This window comes from Carcharodon carcharias, chromosome 2 (genome assembly GCF_017639515.1).
Source record: "Carcharodon carcharias isolate sCarCar2 chromosome 2, sCarCar2.pri, whole genome shotgun sequence".
Taxonomy (NCBI): domain Eukaryota; kingdom Metazoa; phylum Chordata; class Chondrichthyes; order Lamniformes; family Lamnidae; genus Carcharodon; species Carcharodon carcharias.
In genome coordinates, this window is record NC_054468.1 from 238,195,890 (window position 1) to 238,221,144 (window position 25,255).

The 25,255-nt window shown below is 50.1% G+C and overlaps 1 protein-coding gene across 1 annotated transcript in view; it reads left to right on the forward strand.

Moving 5' to 3' along the window:
• adcy3a (adenylate cyclase 3a) overlaps positions 1 to 25,255 on the forward strand; it is a 215,439-nt gene that overhangs the window by 87,167 nt on the left and 103,017 nt on the right. The window contains exons 7-12 of the mRNA XM_041207923.1: positions 87 to 252; positions 8,551 to 8,670; positions 9,627 to 9,769; positions 10,759 to 10,920; positions 11,467 to 11,554; positions 11,717 to 11,833. Coding sequence (XP_041063857.1) covers positions 87 to 252; positions 8,551 to 8,670; positions 9,627 to 9,769; positions 10,759 to 10,920; positions 11,467 to 11,554; positions 11,717 to 11,833 — 796 coding nt within the window. The remainder of the gene's footprint in view (positions 1 to 86; positions 253 to 8,550; positions 8,671 to 9,626; positions 9,770 to 10,758; positions 10,921 to 11,466; positions 11,555 to 11,716; positions 11,834 to 25,255) is intronic.

A 25,255-nucleotide genomic window follows, 5' to 3' on the forward strand; every position in this document is an offset into this window, starting at 1 on the left:
CTGTTGAGAAGGAGTAAGGTTGAGCATACCCATTTCCCAGTGAGGGCCAGAAAGGCCAGTGTACTGAATCTGACCTCTGTTGACAGGAGAGTCCACATCTCTCAGAGCACCTGCAATTGCCTGAACGGAGAGTTTGAGCTTGAACCAGGAGAAGGGGAAAAGAGAAACGAGTATTTGAAGGAGAAGGGGATCAAGACGTACCTGGTGGTGGTGCCAAAATCAACAGCTGTCAAGAATGGGATCAATGGAGTGGTGAGTACTGCGGCGTGGGAGAATGGGGATGTGGGATCTTCGGACTCTTGACTGAACTGCCAATTCCTCTCTCTTCCTGATTTAACCACATTCTCTCTTCCTCTGCCTGTTTGGCCCTTATTTAATCACAATCGCACTCACTCTCTTTCTCATTGATTTATCAGATCATAAGAAATAAGGTAGGAGTTAGTCATGTTGGCCCCTCAATCCTGCTCCAGCAGTCAATAAGATCATGGCTGATCCGAGTGTGGCATTAACTCCATTCTCGTGCCTGGCCCCATAGCTGTGGGCTCCCTCATAGATCAAAAACCTGCCTAACTCAGCCCTGAATATATTCAGTGACCCAGCCCCCGCTGCTCTCTGGGGAAGAGAATTCCAAATACTAACGACCCTCTCAGAGAAGAAGTTCCTCTTCATCTCAGTCTGAAATGAGACCCCTTACTCTGAAACTGTCCTCCCTAGTTCTAGGTTCCCCCACGAGAGGAAACACCGCCCCAGCATCCACCCTGTCAAGCCCCCTCAGAATCATATATATCTTCCAATAAGATCAACTCTCATTCTTCCAAACTCCAATGCGTACAGGCCCAATCTGCTTCATGTTTCCTCATAAGACAATGCCTTCACCCCAGGAATCAGCCTGGTGTGTGAACTGGATCTACGTTGGTTGGTGAAGTCACAGCTGAGACACAGAGCTTTTCCTCGCTGAGTTGATTGACTTTGTTCAGTGTCAACGCTCCTCACCGACAGCCGGGGCAGAATTTTCTGCCTGTCAGACAGGCAGGCCCGACCCAATCTCTGGGGGGTGGGGAGCCAATCCCGCGCTGCCATTTTACGTGGGCGGGCCCCTTCAGCGTGATGTCAGCAGGGAAGTGCTCCCTGTGTGGGTGGGGGGGATCCCTAAAATCAAGAGTGAGCGGAAGAGCGCACATCTCCCTGAGGCTCAGTGCAGCCTCAGGGAGATCGCCAGGACTTTGAAACATATTAAAAATAGAAAAAATAAATTTCCCTAACATGCCCCCCTCATGTGACAATGTCACAAGTTGGAACATGTTCATAATTTACAGAATAACTTTATTACAATTTTTAAAACCCTGCATGAAAGCTTGTCCCGCCGGTGGATGAGGTTCCATGTTTTCTCTAGTTCCCGCTGGGGCTCCTGGCCGACCCGCTGACCTTAAGGTCAGACGGGCAAGTCCTTTAATTGTTTTAATGATCCTGTCGATGGCCTCAATTGGCCATTGACAGGTCGGCGGGCCCACAGCTGATTTTGCTGGGTCCCCGCCTTCCTGAAAATTTAAATGGGGCCGAATGACTTCCGACCTCATGCCGCGTCGTTTTACACGTCAGAGAGTGGGCCCCACCCCCTGCTCGCCAACGGCAAAATTCTGCCCCCAGTGTCCCAGTCAGCCCCTATTTATAGGTATTCAAATACCCATCACCTGTTTCCCTTAATGGAATTGACTTAAACAAACCTTCACAATGTTGTTGATAAGATTGATTTTCTTTAAATTAAAACTTTTGAAAACACAAAAACAATCTTTCAAACTAATCAAAAAGAAACAAAATTAGATTTTTTTCATATTCTATGTCTAACATTATAGTAAAGCCAGCCATTAACAGATACCCTTCATTAAACAAAACTTCTCCTCTTTAACATGTATGAATAATTACAAAGCAACCAAAGAAAATATCAGTTTTCCATATTCTCATTATAACACAAGGTGTCCCCTCTTCTAGTACATCTAATAATTTCTTGGAGCAAGCACCTCTCTTCACAAAATACTCTGACAATTGGTAACCATTTTATTTTAAAATCTCTCTTCTTTCCAAGACTTTCTTTCTTCTAGCAAGGTTGATCTTCAACCTTTTTGCAGTGACATCCTTTGTTGAATGAACATTGTCCCAAAGAGAGCGGTTATCCACATAGCATTCCATAGGCAGACATTTCTCAGATTGCCCCTTGTATAAGATTCCCTTCATAATTTTAGATATGTACACCCCCATCTCTATTGCTTCTACTGAGGCCAGTGTTTCAACAGCTAAGGTGCTTTCACCTAGCCTAACAGTTTGATTGACATGGTGTAAAATCACTTTTTCCATCACTGCCTATAACCTTACCTGGGCCTTTCCACTTTTTCTGCCCTTTTCTTTTGTAATATACCATGTCCCCTGAATTAAATAGTATTTTAAATCACCTTACTCGGTGCTGTAAGTCTCACCGAATTTTCTGAAACCTCAGCCTTGATAACTGCCCTTTCCCTACACGTAGAGCATTCAAATGGTCAGAAAAAAACGGAACTAACTGTAGTCCTTCCCAAGGCCGGGAGATGATCCTGCATCACCAAAGGTGGTTTTGGGTTTCTCCTTTAAACTAACCAATAGGGATTCTAGCCCCCAACCATTTGAAGTGTTACAACCGGGGGATGGTCAGGAAGGTTGGAGTGCACGTACGATCCAGCCCCAGTACTCTGCAGGCCGTACCTTTAAACTAAACATTTAATTTTCTCACCAAATTGGCCAATCGTCTATTTCCCCGATTGGTGCCCAGAATAAAAGAATCTTCAGCCAGGTTTATTTCAGTAAACTCAGGACGATTGTTTATCATAAAACAAAACTTCTTCCAACAAGTTGCAAGTACTGGTTAACACACAGTTGTAATCGGGAAGTATAATTATCTATCTCTTCCTAAAGAATTCCCCCAGCCCACACACATGCACACAGACAGACAGACACACACAGGCACAGACACACACGCACACGCACACAGACAGACAGGCACAGACACAGGCACAGACAGGCACAGACAAGCAAGGAACAAACAGATAGAGTCTCTCTACAGAGATGGGCTTTGGAAGATTGGTGTTATAAAATAAAGGATAATAAAATAAAGGATAAAGTCCGAAGGGTCTCGAGCTGTTGACCTGGAGTTCTCTCGTGTGCAGTTGGGCTGCTGGTCCCAGTGGGTGCCTGGAAGTTCCCACCACTGGCCTCAGCTCTGTAGGTCTAAATGGAGACTGGTTACACTGAGATGAGGATCATCTGGCTACAGGTTGATAGCTAAACACAATTTTAGGCAAGGTAGAGAGAGAGGGAGCCAGTTAGGGTCGCCTTCTGTCCTCAGCTTGTTCCCCAACAAGACTGCCTTCCAAACCAGCAGGTCCACAACTTCAGTTTCTTTTCTCTCTCCCATGTGATTTCCAGCAAGTTACCAACCTCCTTTTTCAGTTTTTTCCCCATCAATTAAAGTGATTGTTGTTCAAACAACCAGATCTTCCTCAAGTACCATAAAGGTCGGGTGATTTCTTGGAAGAGGCCTGCTTGCTGATAATTCCAAAGTGAACTTATGACCTTTTGTAAAACCCAGGTGAGCATCTGAATATACGTCCTTCCATTTCAGAAAAGAAAACTTCAGTCTTGAGGGATATGATTCTAACAGAAGTGAATACTTTGCATGAACCTGCCCACACCAGGGCAGATGTCAGTCTACAGCTTGGTTGGTCAGTGTGAGTTGTGAAGAGGATGCAAAGATGCCTCAAGGGGATTTGGAGAGGCCAAGCGAGTGGGCAAAAAATTGGCAGATGGAATACAATGTGGACGACTGGGAGATTGTCCACTTTGGTAGAAAGAACAGAAATAAGTGGTGAGAGGCTGGAAAGTGTTGAACTTCAAAGAACATAAGTAGGAGGAGTAGGAATAGACCATTCAGCCCCTCAAGCCTGCCCTGCCATTCATTAGGATCATGGCTGACTTGGGTGTCGTTGTTCATGAGTCACTGAAAGCTAACATGCAGGTACAGCAAGCAATTAAGATCTTAAATGGTATGTTGGCCTTTATTATAAGAGGATTTGAGTGTAGGAATAAAGATGCCTTGCTGAAATTGTATAGAGCCTTGGTGAGACCACACTTGGAGTATTGTGTAGAGTTTTGGTCTCCTTACCTAGGAAGGTACAGACTTGCCATTGAGGGAGTGCAGCAGAGATTCACCAGACTGATCCCTGGGGAGATGGGATTGTCCCATGAGGAGAGATTGAGGAGACTGCCTGTATTCTCTAGAGTTTAGAAGATTGAGAGGTGATCTCACTGAAGTCTACAAAATTCTTACAGGGCTCCGACAGGATAGATGTAGGAAGGATGTTTCCTCTACCTGGGGTGGGGGGGGGGCGGGGGTCTAGAACCAGGGGACACAGCCTCAGAATAAGAGGCAGACCATTTGGGACTGAGGTGAGGAGGAATTTCTTCACTCAGAGGGTGGTGAATCTTTGGAAATCTCTATCCCAGAGGGGTGTGGAGGCTCAGTCATTGAGTATGTTCAACACGGAGATCGACATATTAAAATCATCAAGGGATACGGGGATAGTGCAGGAAAATAGTCTTGAAGTAGATCAGCCATGATCTTATTGAGGTGGAGCAGGCTGAAAGGGCTGAATGGCCGAATCCTGCTCCTATTCCTTATGTTAAGGGGATACAATAATATCCCCAATGCATAAACTGTATATCTACAGATTTCCCCAAAACAGTTGCCTTGCTCCATATCTAATTTTATTTGAGCCTTTTTCATAGATGACTAACTCAACAGTAAGGAAACTGCATTTGTGCTAATAAAGTGGTTTACTCTGGCTATTTTCACATGGAATCACTGCTCTTCAGTGACTTTAATACGTTGTCATCCCTGAACCTGAAGTAGAACTTTCATATTCATTCACCTTACTTCAGTCTTTCTATTTAGAGAATCCAGATAACGCTTTAACCAACCCACTCCACATACTGTGGATGTGTACCAACTGTCTAACCCAGAACAACTGAATGAGTCTGCAAACAGCACACCCATTACCAGACTAAAGCTTCTTATGACCAGGACAATTCCCTCTGATTGATCAGTATCGCCATCTTCCCCTTCTGAACCTTCAGTGCCATGTGTCATTCCAAAAACCCCATTATTCTGCTTCAGACAGTTCATTGCGTAATGATATCTTGGGTTACATCTGAAACATCTGTTGACCATTCTTGAGATATTCCTGGGGTTCATTCTCCTGCCATCATTATCCAAGTCCAGTTGTCTGTTAGAGATACCTGAAGGGTCTCCATCCTCATTCCTTTTGTTTGTGGTTTTTCTTTCATATTGACACTTGTGCCCCATATCTGAATGGTCTTGAAATGCTGCTAGCATTGAATCCTCTACCTTTTACCACCGGAGGTCTCATTTGTGTTATAAAAGGGGCTGGAAATGAATGTTTCCCCAGAGTTTTATTTAAAGCTTCAGAAATCTGTTCCAAAAATGATCTCTTTCTGAGAATCGAATTCCAGTTAAGACCAGGAACCCACCCATGTTCCATATTAGAGCACAGTCCAACAATTTGAAAGCAAGCACTGAATTAGGAATTTCCAAATCAAATCTCTGCAATCTTGTATAGAATCTATTAACTTCCATAACTTTTATGGAATAACCATCCATCTGTCTAAATTTATCAAAGTCTGACCATGTCTCATATGCATTTAGCAGATCACCTTTCTTATAATTCTTAAATTTTAAGAGATTGTCCAAATATTCCTCAGCATCCAAATGATGAGCTGCTAGCTATGGAAATCCTTTGCACCTGATCCTGCTTCTGGTGGGAAGTGAAATTGCCAAGGCCATATCTGGTGTTTCTTTTGGTGAGGACGTAAGCCGTGTCCATATATCCACCTCATTCTTCCGTTGGTCATACAATTCAGCTTCACAGAACAACAGTGGAAAATCATATACTGATACTTTACATTCAGCTTCAGCCATTCTTCTCTAAAGGAGCTCTAATTACAGCCTTCTATCCGAAAAGGAGTCCCAGTTTCCAATCTTCACCTTTCAGTCAACCATCCTCCGCTACCAATGTTAATCAGATGCAAACCAGTTGGCAAAATCTAAGCTCAAACACAGGACCTTCCCTTGCTGTAAGAGTTTATTGACTTTGTTGAGTATGAACACTCCTCACCCAGTGGCCCAGCAATCCCCTATTTATATGTGTTCAAATTCCCATCACCTGTTTCCTTTAACAATGTAATTGATAAGACATTGACATGGTGAACCTTCTATGAACTGCCTCCAGTGCAAGTATATTCCTTCTTAAGTAAGGAGACCAATACTGTATTTGTAGCAAGACTTCCCTACTTTTATACTCCACCCCCTTTGCAATAAAGGCCAACATCCATTTGCCTTCCTAATTACTTGTTGTACTGGCATGGTGTCTTTTGTGATTCATGTGCAAGGACACCCAGATCCTTCTGTACTGCAGCATTCTGTAATCTCTCCATTTAAATAATATTCATTATTTTCTGTTTTCCTGCTAAAGTGGATAACTTTACATTTTCCCACACTATACTCCATCTGTCAGATTTCCTCCCACTCACTCAACCTATCTATATCCCGGGGCATAGTGGTATTGTCGTTGGACTAGTAATCCAGAGATCCCAGGGTAACACTCTGCGACCTGGGTTCAAATCCCACCACGGAAGATGGTGGAATTTGAATTCAGTAAAAACCTGGAATTAAAAGTCTGATGTTGGCTATGAAACTATTGTCAATTGTCATAATAAACCCATCTGGTTCACTAATATGGCCTGGCCTACATGTGACTCCAGACCCCCAGCAATGTGGTTGACTCTAAAATGCCCTCTAAATAAGGGCTTTTAGGGGCAATAAGTGCTGGCCTAGCCAGTGACGCCCATGTCCCATGAACGAATAAAAAAAAGACTCTTTCTATCCTCCTCACAACTTGCTTTTCCCCTATCTTTGTATCACCAGCACACCCATGGCTGTAATACAGTCTTGTCTGATCATCCAAATTGTGAATATAGTTGAGGACCCAGTGATCTCTTGCCCAGGTCTCCCATTAAAGGCAGATATGAGGAGAAATTGTCGTGACTCTGGAACTCTCTTCCCCAGAGACAGATGGGGGCAGAGTCATTGAATATTTTTAAGACAGAGCTAGATAGATTCTTGACCAACAAGCGAGTCAAAGGTTACTGAGGGTAGGTGGAATGCGGAGTTGAGCTACAATCAGATCAGCCATGATCTTATTGAATAGTGGAGCAGGCTTGAGGGGCTGAGTGGCCTACTCCTGCTCCTCATTCATATGTTTGTATGCTCTCTCTCTCTCTCTCTTCCTCTCAATTTAACCAGTGATCTCTCTCTCTCTGTCAATTTAACCCAGTGACCATCTCTCTCTCCCTCCCCCTCTCTCTCCATTGCTCTCACTCTCCCTCTCAATTTAACCAGTGATCTCTCCCTCTCTCTCTCTCTCTCCCTCTCCCTCTTCCTTTCTCACTTGCTCTCTCTCTCTCTCTCAATATAACCAGTGACCCTCTCTCTCTCCCTCAATTTAACCAGTGATCCCTGTCTCCCTCTCCCTCTCTCGATTTGACTAGTGATCCCCTCTCTCTCCCTCTCCTTCTCCCTCTCTCTCTTGCCCTCTTGATTTAACCAGTGATCTCTCTCAATTTAACCAGTGATCTCTCTCTCTCCTTCTTGATTTAACCAGTGATCTCTCTCAATTTAACCAGTGATCTCTCTCTGTCTCCCTCTCCCTCTTCCTCTCTCCCTTGCTCTCTCTCTCTCCCTCTCAATCTAACCAGTGATCTCTCTCACTGTTGATTTAACCAGTGATCCCTTTCTCTGTCTCTCTCTCTCTCTCTCTCTCTCGATTTAACCAGTGATCCCTCTCTCCCTCTGTCTCTTGCTCTCTCTCTCTCTCTCTTTCGATTTAACCAGTGACCCCTCTCTCCCTCTCTCTCTCGCTCTCCCTTTCCCGCTCTCTCTCGATTTAACCAGTGACCCCTCTCTCCCTCTCTCTCTCTCTCCCTTTCCCGCTCTCTCTCTCTCGATTTAACCAGTGATCCTCTCTCTCACTCTCCTTCTCCCTCTCCCTCTCTTTCTTGGTCTCTCTCTCTCCCTCTTAATTTAACCAGTGATCTCTCTCTCTCTCTCTGTCCCTCCCTCTTGATTTACCAGTGATCTCTCTCTCTCTTGAATTAACCGGTGATCCCTTTCTTTCTCTCTTTCTCTCTCTCTCTCCCTCTCTTTCTTGATTTAACCAGTGACCCCTCTCTCTCCCTCTCTCTCTCTCTCTCTCTCGATTTAACCAGTGACCCCTCTCTCTCTCTCCCTCTCTCTCTCTCTCTCTCTCGATTTAACCAGTGACCCCTCTCTCTCTCTCCCTCTCTCTCTCTCTCTCTCTCGATTTAACCAGTGACCCCTCTCTCCCTCTCCTCTCTCTCTCTTTCTCCCCCTCTTGATTTAACCAGTGATCACCCTCTGCTCTTTTTTAGAAGTTGTCTCTCACGTCATCTAATGGAAACTTGCCGCTGTTGATCAACACCACCGACTGTAATGGCAGCCTCCACACCACCTGTACCACCCCTGATGACCCCGAGGATCTGGACACTCGGGTGAGTGAGTGACTCATGGCATGGGCTGGCATGGGCTGGCACAGAGCAGAGTGGTACCGAACAATCTGTCGAGATTCTTCCGAGTGCATTGTACATTGAGTCCTTGCTGCAGGAAGGAGGCAGAGATTCCGGTGACCTGAGTGTGTGTGTGGGCTGTATCAGTCTGAAGACCTCGAGTGTATGAAGTGATATCTGTAACGTGCCCATACTGGTGAGGTCTGAGTCCAGTTGCCAGCCCAGGAACTATTGAATTGCTTCCTCTAACTCAGTGTCACTGAGCAAGGGCAACACTTTGAGGCAGTTTATGACGCTGAAGTGCTGTATAAACAGGAGTGGTTGTTGGAGGAGATTGCCAGGCTATTTTAGTAACTGCTGCACTTGTTGCAACACTGACTGTCGGACTGAAAATGTAAACGTGAAGTAAAACCAGAAAATGCTGGAAAATCTCAGCAGGTCTGAGCTGAAACTCTGATGACAGGTCATCAACCTGAAACATTAACTCTCTCTCTCTCTCTCTCTCCCCACAGAGGCTGTCAGACCTGCTGAGTTTTTCCAGCATTTTCCGACTTTATTTCGGATTTCCAGCATCCGCAGTGTTTTGCTTTTGTAGGAATGGGTCAAGTTAGGGAAGAGCCAGTGGGTCTGGAGGAGGTGTAAATGGGGAACGCTCATTCCTCACCATGAGCTGGTGAATGAAACAAGAAGTGTTTGTGGGTGAGATGTTCCTGAACCAGAATAAACCACAAAAACACTGACTGTTAAAAAGCAAAGTACCAGCGATGTTGGAAATCTGAAATCAAAACAGAAAATACTGGAAAATCTCAGCAGTTCTGGCGATATCTGTGGAGGGAGAAACAGAGATAACAGTTTGAGTCTGTATGACTTCTTGGGAAACACTGACTGTAAGCAGCCCTGCCACTCACTCACTCTCCCAATCCGATCTCTTCCCTGCGTAGGTTGTTAACCCTTCATTTCCCAACCCTCGGAGACGCCTGCGATTACGAGATATATCCGAGCAGGTGATGGATGCTCAACAGAACCAGCTGGAACTGAATCATTTATTGAATGCAGCCCTGTTAGAGCGGGAGACAGTGCAGGCGTGAGTATCACTCCCAACAGAGCTGCTGGGGTAGGGCAGGGGGGCAGTGGGGGGGCAGTGGGGGGGCAGTGGGGGGGTGGGGGCGGGGGGTCGGATGTCAGAGGGCTGAAGGCGGGGGGTTGGTGGGGGGGTGGGGTGGGGGGGAGTGGCAGGGGCCGGGGGGATGGTGGGGGTGGGATGGTGGGGCGGGAGGGTGGGTTGGGGGGGTTGTGGGGGGGTGGGGCAGGGGTTGGGGGGTGGCAGAGGGTGGGTGGTGGGGTGGTGGGGGGGGGGGTGGGGCGGTGTGGGGGTGTGGGTGGGGTGGATGACCCTGGGTGGATGGCCCCGGAGTGTGGACCTGCTGACCCTCCTCCCTATGGGTGCCCAAGGGCCCCTGGCTGACTCTGTGAGTGAAGGGGTAGCTGGAGTGAGAATGAGCTGCCCCACACCCCTCTCACGTACACACTGTTGGAGACCAGCTATGGTATCAGCGATGGAGTTGAGCCCGTGCAGCAGTGCAGGAGTGACGTCCTGGACCAAGGTCTCCATGGCGGCCGCCATCCTGCCAGTGTTGACCTCGATGCGTAGGCAATGCCGGCGCTATCACCTCAGCCTGAAGACGGACGGACAGACTCCTCCATCGTGCCTTGCAATCTGAGGAGTGCAGCGGACTTCCTGATGTTCCTGAGCTTGTCTTTGCAGCTCCAGCAACTGTGACATGACCGAGTCCAGAGGGTCCTCATCTGACTCAGACTCAGCAACGTTCTGGCCTCTAGCAGCTCCTCCGAGTGCCGGGGACCTGGGAACTCCCTGCCGCTGCCTGCTGTGGACCAGGCCGTGTGACATGGGAATGGGAGCTGGGAGTGGGTTTAGAGAATGGGATCAAACAGTGGGATTCCTTGGATTCCGAGTGAGTGTGGGACAACGGTGTGAGAGGGAGGGGGATGGTTGCTAGGTGCTTTAGAATGTCCCACTCCATTTACTCCATCTCTTGCTGTCCCCTTTAACAGGCTGAAAGGAAAATCCACAAACAGCCTCTCAATGCGATTCACTGACCCGGAGCTGGAGAGCCGCTTCTCAGTGGAGAGAGAGAAACAGAGTGGGGCAGCATTCAGCTGCTCCTGTGTCGTCCTCTTCTTCACCTTTTTGGTGCAACTTTTCATTGATCCCGGGTGAGTGGGCGTTGGTCAAGGGTCAAGGGCCATCCGAGTCTGTGTTTGCTTCTGTTGATTTGTTGGACACTCCCACATTGGGCCACAGTTGACCAGTAGACAGATAACAGGGCGACATGTTCGAGGTTTCTTAAACCCTTTAAGGATGATACAGGTTAGATAGAAGCAGACTGTTTCCAGTTGTTGAAGTTCCAGAACAATGGACCGTAGACACCAGACTAAATGCAAGAGATTTAGAACAGGGAACAGGAGAAGCTTCTTCATGTAGAACATTGTGAGGCTTTGGGTCGTGGTTGAGGGAGAAACAATGTCAACATTCGAGATTCGGTTGGAGAGGGGGATGGCGGAAAAGCAGCTTGAAGGGATTTGGGAACTGGGTGAGTAACTGATTCAAACTATTTCCTCATGTGGAGGGTCAAGGCCAACATGGACCATCTGCTTGAGCCTTGGGATTGGGGTAGGTTGGTGGGTGGGGTCAGGGTGGGGTCAGGGGTGGATCTGAGTTAAATTCTGTTTTCCTGTGACTGGCCTCTCTCTTTTTCATAGACTGCTGGTGAATTACATCACATTCATTGTTGGGCAGATTCTGCTCCTGATCCTCACTCTGTGTTCTCTTGCTGCCATCTTCCCCAGGGTGAGTCCACAGGCAGAGGCCCTGATTCCATCCCTACCTGGGGATCGGTTATTCTCCATATAAAGCCCTGTATTTTCCCACTTGATTGTTGCCCACTATGTTAACTGTGCCCAGAGACCTGCTTCCCCGACTGCTGATCTGGACAATTTTGTTCCTCTTCAGGTATTCCCCAAGAAATTGGTCCTGTTCTCGATGTGGATTGACAGGACTCGCTGGGCCCGGAACACGTGGGCAATGGCTGCTATCCTCATCCTCAATGCTGCAGATATTGTAGACATGGTGAGTGTGCCTTAGGCCTAAATCCCACAAACACACACGCACACAAACAGTGACATGTGTATAGCCATATAGACAGAGAAATATGAACACACACACATGCATGTGCCCACACACATGCAGACACAGAGACACATGTACGCACTGACACACATGCATGCACAGACACATGCATGCACAGAGACACATGCACGGACAAACACATGCACACTCAGGCACACATGCGCATACAGACACACATACACACACACACACACATGCACGCACTGACACACATGCATGCACAGGCACATGCACGCACAGACACATACACACACAGAGACACATGCACGCACAGAGACACCTGCATGCACAGACACTTGCATGCACAGACACTTACACGCACTGACACTTGCACACACTGACACATGCACGCACTGACACATGCACGCACTGACACACATACACGCACGGACACACATACACGTACAGACACACATACACGCAGACACATGCACGCACAGACACATACACGCACTGACACACATACACACACAGAGACACATGCACGCACTGACACACATACACACACAGAGACACATGCACGCACAGACACATGCACGCACTGACACATGCACGCACAGACACATGCACGCACAGACACATGCACGCACTGACACATGCACGCACTGACACATGCACGCACTGACACATGCACGCACTGACACATGCACACACAGAGACACATGCACGCACAGACACATGCACGCACTGACACATGCACGCACAGACACATGCACGCACAGACACATGCACGCACAGACACACATACACGTACGGACACACATACACGTACAGACACACGTACACGCACAGACACATGCACGCACAGACACATGCACGCACTGACACATGCACGCACAGACACATGCACGCACTGACACATGCACGCACTGACACATGCACACACAGACACATGCACGCACTGACACACATACACGCACGGACACACATACGCGTACAGACACACATACACACACAGACACATGCACGCACTGACACACATACACGCACAGACACACATGCACGCACAGACACACATGCACGCACAGACACATGCACGCACAGACACATGCACGCACAGACACACATGCACACACAGACACATGCACGCACAGACTTATACACACACAGACACACATACACGCACAGATACACATACACGCACAGACACATACACGCACAGATACACATACACACAGAGACACGTACACGCACAGACACATGCACGCACAGATACACATACACACACAGAGACACACACACACACACACACAGAGACACACACACACACATACACGCACAGACACATACACACACACGCACGCACAGACACATACACACACAGACACACATACACGCACAGGTACAAATACACACACAGAGACACATACACACACAGACACATGCACGCACAGATACACATACACACACGGACACATACACGCACAGACACATGCACGCACAGATACGCATGCACACACAGAGACACATACACGCACAGACACATGCACGCACAGATACGCATGCACACACACAGACACACGCACACACACAGACACATGCACGCACAGATACGCGTGCACACACACAGACACATGCACACACACAGACACATGCACACACAGAGACATATGCACACACAGAGACACATACACGCACAGACACATGCACGTACAGATACGCATGCACACACAGAGACACATGCACACACAGACACATGCACACACATGCACACACAGAGACACATACACGCACAGACACATGCACACGCACAGACACATGCACACACAGAGACACATGCATGCACAGATGCACATACACACACAGAGACACATGCACACACAGAGACACATGCACGCACTGACACATGCACGCACTGACACATGCACGCACAGACACATGCACGCACAGATACACATACACACACACAGACACATGCACGCACTGACACATGCACGCACAGACACATGCACGCACAGATACACATACACACACAGAGACACATGCACGCACTGACACATGCACGCACTGACACATGCACGCACAGATACACATACACACACAGAGACACAAGCACGCACTGACACAAGCACGCACTGACATATGCATGCACAGATACACATGCACACACAGAGACACATGCACGCACTGACACATGCACGCACTGACACTTGCAAGCACTGACACATTCACGCAGAGACACATGCACGCACAGAGACACATACACACACAGAGACACATACACACACAGAGACACATGCACGCAGAGATACATGCACGCACTGACAAACATACACACACAGAAACACATGCACGCACTGACACATTCACGCACTGACACATGCACGCACTGACACATGCACGCACTGACACATGCACGCACTGACACATGCACGCACAGATACACATACACACACAGAGACACAAGCACGCACTGACGTATGCATGCACAGATACACATGCACACACAGAAACACATGCACGCACTGACACGTGCACGCACAGACACATGCACGCACTGACACATGCACGCACAGATACACATACACAGAGACACATGCACGCACAGACACATGCACGCACTGACACATGCACGCACAGACACATGCACGCACAGATACACATACACACACAGAGACACATGCACGCACTGACACATGCACGCACTGACACATGCACGCACAGATACACATACACACACAGAGACACAAGCACGCACTGACACAAGCACGCACTGACATATGCATGCACAGATACACATGCACACACAGAGACACATGCACGCACTGACACATGCACGCACTGACACTTGCAAGCACTGACACATGCACGCAGTGACACATGCACGCACAGATACACATACACACACAGAGACACATACACACACAGAGACACATGCACGCAGAGATACATGCACGCACTGACAAACATACACACACAGAAACACATGCACGCACTGACACATGCACGCACTGACACATGCACGCACTGACACATGCACGCACTGACACATGCACGCACTGACACATGCACGCACAGATACACATACACACACAGAGACACAAGCACGCACTGACGTATGCATGCACAGATACACATGCACACACAGAAACACATGCACGCACTGACACGTGCACGCACAGACACATGCACGCACTGACACATGCACGCACAGATACACATACACAGAGACACATGCACGCACAGACACATGCACGCACTGACACATGCACGCACTGACACATGCACGCACAGACACATGCACGCACAGACACATGCACGCACAGATACATGCACGCACAGAGACACATGCACGCACAGAGACACATGCACGCACAGAGACACATGCACGCACAGAGACACATGCACGCACAGAGACACATGCACGCACAGAGACACATGCATGCACAGAGACACATGGATGCACAGAGACACATGGATGCACAGAGACACATGCACGCACAGAGACACTTGCACGCACAGACACACATGCACGCACAGACACACATGCACGCACAGACACATGCACGCACTGATACACACATGCACAGAGACACATGCACACACAGACACATGCATGCACTGACACATACACGCACAGACACATGCACACACTGACACATGCACGCACAGACACATGCACGCACTGATACACACACACACTGACACATGCACGCACTGACACATGCACGCACTGACACATGCACGCACAGAGACACATACACGCACAGAGACATGCGCGCACTGACATACATGCACGCACAGACACACATACACGCACAGACACATGCACGCATTGACACATGCACACACAGAGACACATGCACTCACAGACACACATGCATGCACAGACACACATGCACTCAGACACACATGCACGCACTGACACATGCACGCACTGACACATGCACACACAGAGACACATGCACGCACAGACACACATACACACACAGACACATGAACGCGCTGACACATACACGCACAGACACATGCACGCACTGACACATGCACGCACAGACACACATACACACACAGACACATGCACGCACTGACACATGCACGCACTGACACATGCACGCACAGAGACACATACACGCACAGACACATGCGCGCACTGACATACATGCACGCACACACATACACACACAGACACATGCACGCACAGACACACATGCACTCAGACACACATGCATGCACAGACACACATGCACGCACGGACACATGCACGCACGGACACATGCACGCACAGATACACATACACACAGAGACACATGCACGCACAGACACACATACACACAGAGACACATGCACGCACAGACACATGCACACACAGAGACACATACACACAGAGACACATGCACACACAGACACATGCACGCACAGATACACATACACACAGACACATGCACGCACAGACACACATACACACAGAGACACATGCACGCACAGACACACATACACACAGAGACACATGCACGCACAGACACATGCACGCACAGATACACATACACACACAGACACATGCACGCACAGACACACATACACACAGAGACACATGCACGCACAGAGACACATACACACACAGACACATGCACGCACTGACACATACACACACAGACACATACACGCACTGACACATACACACACAGACACATGCACGCACAGACACATGCACGCACAGACACATGCACGCACAGACACATGCACACACAGACACATGCACGTACAGATACACATACACACACACAGACACATACACACACAGACACATGCACGCACAGACACATGCACGCACAGACACACATACACACAGAGACACATGCACGCACAGACACATGCACGCACAGACACATGCACACACAGACACATGCACGCACAGACACATGCACGTACAGATACACATACACACACACAGACACATACACGCACAGACACACATACATACAGAGACACATGCACGCACAGACACATGCACGCACTGACACATGCACACACAGAGACACATGCACGCACAGACACATACACACAGAGACACATGCACACATAGACACATGCACGCACTGACACATGCACACACTGACACATGCACGCACTGACACATGCACGCACTGACACATGCACGCACTGACACATGCACGCACTGACACATGCACGCACTGACACACATACACACACACAGACACATGCACGCACTGACACATGCACGCACTGACACATGCACGCACTGACACATGCACGCACTGACACATGCACGCACAGACACACATACACACACAGACACATACACACACAGACACACATACACAGAGACACATGCATGCACAGACACATGCACGCACTGACACATGCACGCACAGACACACGCACGCACAGACACATGCACGCACAGACACATGCACGCACAGACACATGCACGCACAGACACATGCATGCACAGACACACATGCACGCACAGACACATACACACAGACACATGCACGCACAGACACACATACGTGCACAGACACATGCGCGCACTGACACACATACACACACAGAGACACATGCACGCACAGACACATGCACGCACAGACACATGCACGCACTGACACATGCACGCACTGACACATGCACGCACAGACACATGCACGCACTGACACATGCACGCACTGACACATGCACGCACTGACACATGCACGCACAGACACATGCACGCACTGACACATGCACGCACTGACACATGCACGCACTGACACATGCACGCACTGACACATGCACGCACTGACACATGCACGCACTGACACATGCACGCACTGACACATGCACGCACTGACACATACACGCACTGACACACAAACATGCACACAGACTGCGCCAATATTTGACACTGAGGGAAGAGGTCAGAAGGGCAGACATCCCAAGGAAAGAAATATTAAATCAGGGACAGGGACTTACAAAAATTAGCGTAAGCGAAACAACAGTAATGGAGCAAACAACAGCACGAGAAAGTGACAAATCCTTACCTCCAGGTGCTTTCAATCCCAGAGTTTTACAGGAATTAGATGAGAACATTTACAGACTCCCTAACGAGAACCTTCCAACATTTCTCTCGCTTTGGCAGCTGTTTGTTTAAGATTGTTACTCTGCTATTTAAGAAAGATGAGAGGGAAACCAGGGAATTATTGACCAGTTGTTAGGAAATTACTAGGGTCTATATTTAAAGATAGCATAACGGAACAGCAGGGACATTTCCTGCTGATCAGAGAGATGAATTTGTAAAGAGTAGATCAGAGATGGTGAAACAGGTCGAGTATTTTGAAGAGGTAACTGAAGCAATGGACAGGGGATTGTCTGTGAATCTTATTTATGAACTTACATAAGGCTTTGTATGAAGTCACTTGTAAGAAACAGTTTATGAAATTGAAGGTCTTACTGACCTGGTTCGAAAAGTGGCTGATCGGCTGGATGTGAGGGATGGCATCTCACAAGGATCGGTGTATTGGCCTCAACTGTTCACTGTATTTAGTAACTAATTAAATGGTACGATCAAAGTCACAGAACCACATTTGCTGATGGGTGACATTGCACAGGTGGGGGCAGAAGATTGTGAAGAGAAATGAGCTCATTCATTGGAGGGTAAAACTGCAGCAAATGGATTTCAAAAAGGCAAATGTCATCTCGTCCGCTTTGGCCTTCGAATGTATAAAACATTTAATTTGTAAATGGTGGCAAGCCAAGGCTCACTGGACAGTGATCAGGAGCAGGAACCCTGGCTGATTTTCCCCCTCTCTCTCTAACCCAGGGATCACCGGACAGTCATCAGGAGCTGGAACCCTGGCTGATTTCCCCTCCCTCTCTCTCTCTCTAACCCAGGGATCACTGGACAGTCATCAGGAGCTGGAACCCTGGCTGATTTCCCCTCCCTCTCTCTCTCTCTAACCCAGGGATCACTGGACAGTCATCAGGAGCTGGAACCCTGGCTGATTTCCCCTCCCTCTCTCTCTCTCTAACCCAGGGATCACTGGACAGTGATCAGGAGCAGGAACCCTGGCTAATTTTCTCTCTCTCTCTCTCTCTCTCTCTAACCCAGGGATCACTGGACAGTGATCAGGAGCAGAAACCCTGGCTGATTTCCCCTCTCTCTCTAACCCAGGGGTTACCGGACAGTGATCAGGAGCAGGAACCCTGGCTGATTTCCCACCTCTCTCTAACCCAGGGGTCACTGGACAGTGATCAGGAACAGGAACCCTGGCTGATTTCCTCTCTCTCTCTCTCTCTCTAACCCAGGGGTCACTGGACAGTGATCAGGAGCAGGAACCCTGGCTGATTTCCCACCTCTCTCTAACCCAGGGGTCACTGGACAGTGATCAGGAACAGGAACCCTGGCTGATTTCCTCTCTCTCTCTCTCTCTAACCCAGGGATCACTGGACAGTGATCAGGAGCAGGAACCCTGGCTGATTCCCCTCTCTCTCTAACCCAGGGATCACTGGACAGTGATCAGGTGCAGGAACCCTGGCTGATTTCCCCTCTCTCTCTCTAACCCAGGGATCACTGGACAGTGATCAGGAGCAGGAACCCTGGCTGATTTCCCCTCTCTCTCTCTAACCCAGGGATCACTGGACAGTGATCAGGAGGAGGAACCCTGGCTGATTCCCCTCTCTCTCTAACCCAGGGATCACTGGACAGTGATCAGGAGCAGGAACCCTGGCTGATTTCCCCTCTCTCTCTCTAACCCAGGGGTCACTGGACAGTGATCAGGTGCAGGAACCCTGGCTGATTTCCCCTCGCTCTCTCTCTAACCCAGGGATCACTGGACAGTGATCAGGAGCAGGAACCCCGGCTGACTCACCCTTTCTGTTGCTAAATGTGGGGTAATTTAGCCATGTGCAAAGTCTGTACTCCAGCTCTCTGTTTGCCCAGAATGAAAAAACAGTTCAGAACAGTATTCTTAATTACCAGTTTTTACTGATGTTTCCTTCTGTGTCTCAATTGCTGACTTATAAATGACCTGTGTGTGATTTGCAATATTTTGCAAGTAACTTATTTTGAGTGGGAGAAAGCTGTACGGTTTTCGGTGGAACTCTATGGACCCGATCAGGAGTGACCTTTGAACCGGAGAAGCGGTGACTCATCTGGTTAATGTGTAACCCAGGGACCTGTAATTATCTGCTTTCCGTGAGGTAATGAGTCGCCTGTTTGGAGTGTGTGGCGAATTTTCCACATGATGGAGTTCTCATTTGGGCAATGAAGGCAACAACTTGCGTCAATGGGGAGTCCAGGACAGAACCCTGGGCCTCTTGGCAGTGGACTATCTCTGAAATAAATCTTTGGACAGCAGATTCTCTGTTAATGACATGTCTGCGTGTTTGTATGCATCTGTGTATCAGTCTTGTGTGTCTGTGTCAGTCTGTCTGTTTCAGATGAACATACAAATTAGGAGCAGGAGGAGGCCATTCAACCCCTCAAAACTGCCCCACCCTTCAATAAGATCATGGCTGATCTGCCCTAGGCCTCAACTCCACTTTCCTGTCTGTTCCCCACAACCTTTGACTCCCTTATCAATCAAAAATCTGTCTAACTCAGCCTAATTCCTCCTTTTTCATACCTTCAATGGGAGGTGCTTTATTTTGAAGCTGTGGCCCCAGTTATAGACTTCCCCACGAGAAGAACATCCTGCCAGTATCGGCCCTGTCAGGCTTATTCGCAATCTTACATTTCTATAAGATCACCTCTCATTCTTCTAAACTGCAGTGAGTATGGACCCAACCTGCCCAACCTTTCCTCCATAAGATAACCCTTCATCCCAACCCCCACCCTCGTTCCCTTAGACCAGAGCCGCCCCCACCCTCATTCCCTTAGACCAGAGCCGCCCCCACCCTCGTTCCCTTAGAGCAGAACAACCCCCACCCTCGTTACCTTAGACCAGAACAACCCCCACCCTCGTTACCTTAGACCAGAACAACCCCCACCCTCATTACCTTAGACCAGAGCCCCCCCCACCCTCGTTCCCTTAGACCAGAGCCGCCCCCACCCTCATTCCCTTAGACCAGAGCCGCCCCCACCCTCATTCCCTTAGACCAGAGCCTCCCCCACCCTCATTCCCTTAGACCAGAACAACCCCCACCCTCGTTCCCTTAGACCAGAACAACCCCCACCCTCGTTACCTTAGACCAGAACAACCCCCACCCTCATTCCCTTAGACCAGAGCCGCCCCCACCCTCATTCCCTTAGACCAGAGCCTCCCCCACCCTCATTCCCTTAGACCAGAACAACCCCCACCCTCGTTCCCTTAGACCAGAACAACCCCCACCCTCATTCCCTTAGACCAGAACAACCCCCACCCTCGTTCCCTTTGACCAGAACAACCCCCACCCTCGTTCCCTTTGACCAGAACAACCCCCACCCTCATTCCCTTAGACCAGAACAACCCCCACCCTCGTTCCCTTTGACCAGAACAACCCCCACCCTCGTTCCCTGAGACCAGAACAACCCCCACCCTCGTTCCCTTAGACCAGAACAACCCCCACCCTCATTCCCTTAGACCAGAACAACCCCCACCCTCGTTCCCTTTGACCAGAACAACCCCCACCCTCATTCCCTTAGACCAGAACAACCCCCACCCTCATTACCTTAGACCAGAGCCCCCCCCACCCTCATTCCCTTAGACCAGAACAACCCCCACCCTCGTTCCCTTTGACCAGAACAACCCCCACCCTCGTTCCCTTTGACCAGAACAACCCCCACCCTCATTCCCTTAGACCAGAACAACCCCCACCCTCGTTCCCTTTGACCAGAACAACCCCCACCCTCGTTCCCTTTGACCAGAACAACCCCCACCCTCGTTCCCTTAGACCAGAACAACCCCCACCCTCATTCCCTTAGACCAGAGCCGCCCCCACCCTCATTCCCTTAGACCAGAGCCGCCCCCACCCTCATTCCCTTAGACCAGAGCCTCCCCCACCCTCATTCCCTTAGACCAGAACAACCCCCACCCTCGTTCCCTTAGACCAGAACAACCCCCACCCTCATTCCCTTAGACCAGAACAACCCCCACCCTCGTTCCCTTTGACCAGAACAACCCCCACCCTCGTTCCCTTTGACCAGAACAACCCCCACCCTCGTTCCCTTTGACCAGAACAACCCCCACCCTCGTTACCTTTGACCAGAACAACCCCCACCCTCGTTACCTTTGACCAGAACAACCCCCACCCTCATTACCTTAGACCAGAACAACCCCCACCCTCGTTCCCTTTGACCAGAGCCCCCCCCACCCTCGTTACCTTAGACCAGAACAACCCCCACCCTCGTTACCTTTGACCAGAACAACCCCCACCCTCGTTCCCTTTGACCAGAACAACCCCCACCCTCGTTACCTTAGACCAGAACAACCCCCACCCTCGTTCCCTTTGACCAGAACAACCCCCACCCTCGTTACCTTAGACCAGAGCCCCCCCCACCCTCATTACCTTAGACCAGAACAACCCCCACCCTCATTACCTTAGACCAGAGCCCCCCCCCACCCTCATTACCATAGACCAGAACAACCCCCACCCTCATTACCTTAGACCAGAGCCCCCCCCCACCCTCATTACCTTAGACCAGAACAACCCCCACCCTCATTACCTTAGACCAGAGCCCCCCCCCACCCTCATTACCATAGACCAGAACAACCCCCACCCTCATTACCTTAGACCAGAACAACCCCCACCCTCATTACCTTAGACCAGAGCCCCCCCCCCCACCCTCGTTACCTTAGACCAGAACAACCCCCACCCTCGTTACCTTAGACCAGAGCCCCCCTCACCCTCATTACCTTAGACCAGAGCAACCCCCACCCTCGTTACCTTAGACCAGAACAACCCCCACCCTCATTACCTTAGACCAGAACAACCCCCACCCTCGTTACCTTAGACCAGAGCCCCCACCACCCTCATTACCTTAGACCAGAACAACCCCCACCCTCATTACCTTAGACCAGAGCCCCCCCCACCCTCATTACCTTAGACCAGAACAACCCACACCCTCATTACCTTAGACCAGAGGCCCCCCCCCACCCTCATTACCTTAGACCAGAACAACCCCCACCCTCATTACCTTAGACCAGAACAACCCCCACCCTCATTACCTTAGACCAGAGCCCCCCCCCACCCTCATTACCTTAGACCAGAGCCCCCCCCCACCCTCATTACCTTAGACCAGAGGCCTCCCCCACCCTCATTACCTTAGACCAGAACAACCCCCACCCTCATTCCCTTAGACCAGAACAACCCCCACCCTTGTTACCTTTGACCAGAACAACCCCCACCCTCGTTCCCTTAGACCAGAACAACCCCCACCCTCGTTCCCTTAGACCAGAACAACCCCCACCCTCGTTCCCTTTGACCAGAACAACCCCCACCCTCGTTACCTTAGACCAGAACAACCCCCACCCTCGTTACCTTAGACCAGAACAACCCCCACCCTCATTACCTTAGACCAGAGCCCCCCCCCCACCCTCGTTACCTTAGACCAGAACAACCCCCACCCTCGTTACCTTAGACCAGAGCCGCCCTCACCCTCATTACCTTAGACCAGAACAACCCCCACCCTCGTTACCTTAGACCAGAACAACCCCCACCCTCGTTACCTTAGACCAGAGCCCCCACCACCCTCATTACCTTAGACCAGAACAACCCCCACCCTCATTACGTTAGACCAGAGCCCCCCCCACCCTCATTACCTTAGACCAGAACAACCCCCACCCTCGTTACCTTAGACCAGAGCCCCCCTCACCCTCGTTACCTTAGACCAGAACAAATCCCCACCCTCATTACCTTAGACCAGAGCCCCCCCCCACCCTCGTTACCTTAGACCAGAACAACCCCCACCCTCATTACCTTAGACCAGAACAACCCCCACCCTCATTACCTTAGACCAGAGCCCCCCCCACCCTCGTTACCTTAGACCAGAACAACCCCCACCCTCGTTACCTTAGACCAGAGCCCCCCCCCACCCTCATTACCTTAGACCAGAACAACCCCCACCCTCATTACCTTAGACCAGAGCCCCCCCCCACCCTCATTACCTTAGACCAGAGCCCCCCCCCACCCTCATTACCTTAGACCAGAGCCCCCCCCACCCTCATTACCTTTGACCAGAACAACCCCCACCCTCATTACCTTAGACCAGAGCCCCCCCCACCCTCATTACCTTAGACCAGAACAACCCCCACCCTCATTACCTTAGACCAGAGCCCCCCCCCACCCTCGTTACCTTAGACCAGAACAACCCCCACCCTCATTACCCTAGACCAGAGCCCCCCCCCACCCTCATTACCTTAGACCAGAGCCCCCCCCACCCTCATTACCTTAGACCAGAACAACCCCCACCCTCATTACCTTAGACCAGAGGCCCCCCCCCACCCTCATTACCTTTGACCAGAACAACCCCCACCCTCATTACCTTAGACCAGAACAACCCCCACCCTCATTACCTTAGACCAGAGCCCCCCCCACCCTCATTACCTTAGACCAGAACAACCCCCACCCTCATTACCTTAGACCAGAGCCCCACCCCACCCTCATTACCTTAGACCAGAGCCCCCCCCCACCCTCATTACCTTAGACCAGAGGCCTCCCCCACCCTCATTACCTTAGACCAGAACAACCCCCACCCTCATTCACTTAGACCAGAGCCCCCCCCCACCCTCATTCCCTTAGACCAGAACAACCCCCACCCTCGTTACCTTTGACCAGAACAACCCCCACCTTCGTTCCCTTTGACCAGAACAACCCCCACCCTCGTTCCCTTTGACCAGAACAACCCCCACCCTCGTTCCCTTTGACCAGAACAACCCCCACCCTCGTTCCCTGAGACCAGAACAACCCCCACCCTCGTTCCCTTTGACCAGAACAACCCCCACCCTCGTTCCCTTTGACCAGAACAAACCCCACCCTCGTTACCTTAGACCAGAACAACCCCCACCCTCGTTACCTTAGACCAGAACAACCCCCACCCTCGTTACCTTAGACCAGAACAAATCCCCACCCTCATTACCTTAGACCAGAGCCCCCCCCACCCTCGTTACCTTAGACCAGAACAACCCCCACCATCGTTACCTTAGACCAGAACAACCCCCACCCTCGTTACCTTAGACCAGAGCCCCCCCCTACCCTCGTTACCTTAGACCAGAACAACCCCCACCCTCGTTACCTTAGACCAGAGCCCCCCCCACCCTCATTACCTTAGACCAGAACAACCCCCACCCTCATTACCTTAGACCAGAACAACCCCCACCCTCATTACCTTAGACCAGAGCCCCCCCCAGCCTCGTTACCTTAGACCAGAACAACCCCCACCCTCGTTACCTTAGACCAGAACAACCCCCACCCTCGTTACCTTAGACCAGAGCCCCCACCACCCTC